Here is a 5,708-nt window from a genome sequence, read left to right as displayed (position 1 = left end):
GCAAAATTTGTTATCGTGCCAAATACTTCAGAAGTACTGCGTAATCAATACTCACGTAGATATTTTCTTGAATAATTTAATTAATACATGTAAAGAAAAGTGATGATACCGGTTCGGATGCTAATTGTATTGGAAACTTCATGTATCAGTCGACGAGATCCTTTCAAATTTTCCTCGAAAAGTTTATTAATAATCATTAGTAAGTTTAACCTTAGCGGGTTTGCTGTGGAGTCAATAATGTCTTTCCCTCACATCGACGCAGACTCCACGAGACCAGCGTAGATCCCATTCAGCTGCAACAACTCCTGGTGTGTGCCCTGCTCCGCGATCTTGCCACCGCTCACGACACAAATCTTGTCAGCGCGGCGAATCGTCGACAACCGATGAGCAATGACGATAGTTGTCCGTCGCTTCAACGCCACCACCTTGTCCAGCGCTTCCTGTACCACCTTTTCGCTCTCCGAATCCAGCGCGCTCGTGGCTTCATCCAGCAATAAGACGTTCGGGTTCTTCAAAATAGCTCGAGCAATGGCAATACGCTGCTTCTGCCCTCCCGACAACTGCTCCCCCTTCATCCCTACCTGAGTGGCGTAGCCGGCCGGGAACTGCGTGATGAAGTCGTGCGCGTTGGCCATCTTGGCAGCTTCTTCGATCTGTTGCTGACTCGGCTGCTCTGCCAAGCCGTACGCGATGTTCTCAGCGATGGTTCCAATGAAGAGCGTGGGCTCCTGACCCACCAGTCCAATCTGACTACGTAGCCAACCCAAGTTCAGGTCCTTAATATTGTGGCCGTCCAATAGAACTTCACCCACCACAGGGTCGTAGAAGCGCTCGATGAGCGAAATAATAGTACTCTTGCCGCCGCCACTGGGTCCACAGAACGCCACAGTCTGACCTGCCTCGATAGTGAGGGTGTAGTGCTTAAGCACGTTGATCTCCGGACGCGTCGGGTACCGGAACGAGATGTCCTTGAACTCCAAACGCCCTTCGACCTTAGGCAGACGAAGCCCATCTGGATCAAAAGAATCGATCGGAGTAACTCGGTCACGGATAGCAAAGATAGTCGATCCGGCCTTGAACGCCTTCGGTGCATCCCCCATAAAGGACGAGGCACCACTGACAATTTGAACTGACATCATAATTGCCATGAGAGTTCGCATCATCTCCGTAAATCCAACCGATCCGTCATTCACCTTCTTGGCTCCAAACCAGAAGATGAGTGAGTACGTCGCCATCATAATGAACGAGCTGAAACCAAGCGATGCGCCATTAATCTGCGCCTCCTTGCTGCCTTTCTGGAGCGGTTCTTCCAGTAACTCATCGAAAACGTCAGCAGATCTCTTTTCAATCCCCAGAGCAGCAACAGTTCGAATATTGCTGAGAACCTCGGACGCATGGGCGCCTGGGATGGCCAAATCGTCCGAGATTAAACCTCCGCCTTGCATTTGCTTCATACGAGCGATATGCCCAAACAGCAAGAACGGCATAATAGCCAACATGATGAGAGACAATAGCCAGCTCCCGAAGCCAAACGAGATCACCAAAGCCGCGATCAACGTGAAGATGGCTTGGAACACACGAGCTTGCGAGTCACCGGACAGTAATGCAACCTTGGTGGCGTTCGTGGCGAGGTCAGCCGTCAGCGCACCGGTCGCGTTCTCTTTTTCATCGAAGAACCCAACGTTCTGTCGACAGAGACTCTCGAAGTTCGTGTTACGGAGACGCGTCGTCGTCTTTTCCTCGATAAACTTAAAGCAGTAAGTCTGCATGTACATGAAGATCGCGATCACAGCAGCGCCAACGAGATACAAGATACCGTACAACTCTACGTTGTCGTACAAGTCGCTGAGGTAGGATCTGTCTCCAGTGTTCTCGTACAAGGCGTACTTCTCCGTCATAGACGTGATCATTCCAGTGATCAACAGAGCAGACGCGGGCATTGCGATTCCACCGACCCAAGTTCCAATCAACCCGGCCAATGAAGTAGTTCATCTCTGGCTTGCTCAACCGAGCGATGTCCATCAAAGTGAATGGTTGTTTATCCCAAGAGGTTCTTCTCCACAGCACTCACAGAGATGTCTGTCTGGGTTAATACACCCCTCATCGTGCGTAATGGCTTCATACTGCGAGATCGTTGACTGCCTCATGACGCACAGGTTCTGTGTTCTTCTAGTGAACGCAGCTCCTGGATAAGGTACAGTTTCTGATAAATACCGTGCTCGATCTTCAGTAGCTCATCATGAGTGCCGCTCTCCACGATGTGACCCTCGTTCAGCACGACGATCTTGTCAGCGCTTCGAACCGTACTTAATCGGTGAGCGATCACCAGCGTCGTCATGTTCGTCGTGGCCATCAGATTGTTCAATGCCGCCTGAACGATCTTCTCACTCTCGGTGTCTAGAGCACTCGTGGCCTCATCCAACACTAAAATATTCGGCTTACGTACGATAGCACGAGCGATGGCTACACGTTGCTTCTGACCGCCAGAAAGAGACACACCCTTCTCTCCAACCAGCGTATCGTAGTTCTCCGGTAACGACATGATGAAGTTGTGTGCGTTCGACAGCTTGCACGCTTCTATGGCTTCTTCACGAGTCACGTTGTCGCCACCCATAGCGATGTTCTCGAAGATGGACGTCGCGAATAGCACCGGCTCCTGAGAGACCATACCGATCTGTGAACGTAGCCACTTGACGTTCAGCGTCTTGACATCTCGACCATCAAGGTAGATCGTGCCACTCGTGGGGTCGTAGAATCTCTCAATCAACGCAATCAACGTACTCTTCCCACCCCCACTAGCACCAGCAAATGCCACCGTTTGACCCGGTTCGATAGTCACATTGTAGTCCCGCAGGATCTGGGCGTCAGGACGACTCAAGTACGTAAAATTGACATTCACCGCCTCAATTTTGCCTTCACACTTGTCAGGGATGATTCCTTCGCCTTCCTTCTCGGCGTTAATAGCACTCGCAGTGTCCAAGATGGCAAACAACTCTTCTGCAGCACCAGCAGCTTTGGACACCGCCGTAACATTAGGAGAAATCTGTGCAAGTGCACCTGTACCCATCATGACAGCGAAGAACGCAGCAAACACATCTCCGGGTGTCGTGTCACCTTTCGAAGCCTTCCAGCCTCCGTACCAAAGGCCAATTGAGTACATAACCCAAATACTGGCCAAGAACAAGGCAAACACAGCGGATGACATCTTGTGTAGTGCGATATTTTCCTTTTCCGCTTCAAACACCTTGTTCTCGAACTTGGTGATGGCTTTATGTTCGCCATTCAACGACGCCACTGTCCGAATCGACCCCAGCGTCTCCTCTTCGACCGAGCCAGCCTCAGCGTACACCTTTTGTGCCCAGTCTGACTTGATTCGCATCGTCTTAATCAACCAACTCAGTGAGAGGCATGACACACGCCATCACTAGGGTGATATCCCACCCACGGGCGAATCCAATAATAAAACCCACGATAAACTGGATGACGAATCGGAATGAATCTCCGAGCTTTTGACCCATTCCATCTTTGATTCTCACTGTATCACCAGTCAAGTGACTCGATAGTTGCAGGGCGTCGTTCTCGTCGTACCAGCTGATGTCCATGTACAGCATGTATTTCAAGGCTTCACTTCTCAATATTTTCATCTGTCTCTCTGCGCTGTAGTAGAATGCCACGTACGAAATGTAGTCCGTGATGAACATGAAGACGGCGATATACAGATAATCTAGCGCTGCACTGTTGACCTTGTCCATATCCACGGGTGTCGATGCAAAATGCGACAATACGTCGCCAAACACAATGGCCAAAAGCGGGAACAACGCACCGTTGGCCCCCGTCGCAACAATCCCGACTCCTAGCAGAACTTTGTCGAAAGGTGTGGCGTAGCGGTACAAACTTGCTAACTTGAAGGGAGTGGGACCACCATTCATGACCTCGTCCAGGAGTTTGGGCTCCAAGCTGTCGGACTCGCTGCTGGTGCCATCTTTTTTGGCTTTGATGTCGAGCCCAGTGGCGCGAGGGGTTTCTACTCGCTGATAGGAGATCTCATCGCTTGGTATTAAGTCGGACTTGTCCAGACTTGGCATTAGAAATCACTGCAGACTTGAAGAACGAGGACTATTGGCTGTAGTCGCGATGTGATGAGCTTGAGCTGAAGGTGGCGACTTGTAAAATGGACAAACACGCATCGTGCGCGCACCTGCCCTGTTTGACAGCAACGAGACGATCGTAGAGAGCTGATCGCTCATCAATCCTTTCGAGAAGACTGACGTAGGCTATTTGATAGGCTCATAAACATCTTCAATAGTTTGAATGGTAATCATTCAGAGGGCATCAGCATTAGCTGTCCCGCGAGGCTTTTATTAATGGAACCTCCAGGTTGGATAGCGCTGGCAGTTCCGCTTAGTACAGCTTTAGCTCCGTGGAATCATATTCTCCTTGGCTTCAATTACGATACTTAAGTTAACGTTTTAATATAAGTACATGTACACATTACTGGCCAAGAACCATTATCTTCTTGGATTGTGATGAAGCAAGCTGGCATCAGCAGAACGGAATATAATCAAGAAGGCGGAGGGCGGGGCGACATATTCGACGCTAAAAAGCCATCGAATGACCATAGAATTCCAACGACCATATTACACTTTCAGCTCGGCATATATTGCTGCGGTAACAATATCACTGTACTTCGGCCTAGTTTCGTGCAGAAATGGTTTTCTTTTAAGAAAGTAGGCTTAAAAGCGCAAGATCAGCCCCCACACAGTCGCTTTGATTGCGAACATCAATTTTTTTTGTAATCCTAACAACTCGACTACTGTACTTTTTCATTCATTCAGGCATTGATTTCGGACGGAATGACAGTCATCCAGCGCTGAACGTCGTCCTATCGATTGCGATTTAATAAAAATACAGGCAAAATTTGTTATCGTGCCAAATACTTCAGAAGTATACGATAACTAAGTAATTCTAAATTCTGGCGATTCAGATGCTGAGTCTGCGTAATCAATACTCACGTAGATATTTTCTTGAATAATTTAATCAATACATGTAAAGAAAAGTGAAGTCAGCCAGCATAGAGAATGATACCGGTTCGGATGCTAATTGTATTGGAAACTTCATGTATCAGTCGACGAGATCCTTTCAAATTTTCCTCGAAAAGTTTATTAATAATCATTAGTAAGTTTAACCTTAGCGGGTTGGCTGTGGAGTCAATAATGTCTTTCCCTCACATCGACGCAGACTCCACGAGACCAGCGTAGATCCCATTCAGCTGCAACAACTCCTGGTGTGTGCCCTGCTCCGCGATCTTGCCTCCGCTCACGACACAAATCTTGTCAGCGCGGCGAATCGTCGACAACCGATGAGCAATGACGATAGTTGTCCGTCGCTTCAACGCCACCACCTTGTCCAGCGCTTCCTGTACCACCTTTTCGCTCTCCGAGTCCAGCGCGCTCGTGGCTTCATCCAGCAATAAGACGTTCGGGTTCTTCAGAATAGCTCGAGCAATGGCGATACGCTGCTTCTGCCCTCCCGACAACTGCTCCCCCTTCATCCCTACCTGAGTGTCGTAGCCGGCCGGGAACTGCGTGATGAAGTCGTGCGCGTTGGCCATCTTGGCAGCTTCTTCGATCTGTTGCTGACTCGGCTGCTCTGCCAAGCCGTACGCGATGTTCTCAGCGATGGTTCCAATGAAGAGCATGGGCTCCTGA

General features: G+C 49.3%; 2 protein-coding genes across 2 annotated transcripts; both read right to left on the bottom strand.

The window, feature by feature from the left end:
• Window positions 1–248: 248 nt before the first annotated feature.
• On the bottom strand, window positions 249–4,085 carry PITG_19659 (ATP-binding Cassette (ABC) Superfamily; the record flags this gene model as incomplete). The annotated part of the gene is made up of 3 exons (XM_002896171.1): window positions 249–1,861; window positions 2,155–3,382; window positions 3,537–4,085. The coding sequence occupies 3 exons, from the start codon at window positions 4,083–4,085 to the stop codon at window positions 249–251; spliced, it is 3,390 nt and encodes a 1,129-aa protein (XP_002896217.1).
• A 1,139-nt stretch (window positions 4,086–5,224) lies between these two features.
• On the bottom strand, window positions 5,225–5,698 carry PITG_19658 (ATP-binding Cassette (ABC) Superfamily; the record flags this gene model as incomplete). Its single annotated transcript, XM_002896170.1, has 1 exon — window positions 5,225–5,698. One exon carries the CDS (start codon window positions 5,696–5,698, stop codon window positions 5,225–5,227), a length of 474 nt encoding a protein of 157 aa, XP_002896216.1.
• Between the last annotated feature and the right edge of the window lie 10 nt (window positions 5,699–5,708).

Source organism: Phytophthora infestans, genomic scaffold (genome assembly GCF_000142945.1).
Source record: "Phytophthora infestans T30-4 supercont1.102 genomic scaffold, whole genome shotgun sequence".
Classification (NCBI taxonomy): Eukaryota; Oomycota; class Peronosporomycetes; order Peronosporales; family Peronosporaceae; genus Phytophthora; species Phytophthora infestans.
This window is presented reverse-complemented; position numbering and strand designations above follow the sequence as displayed.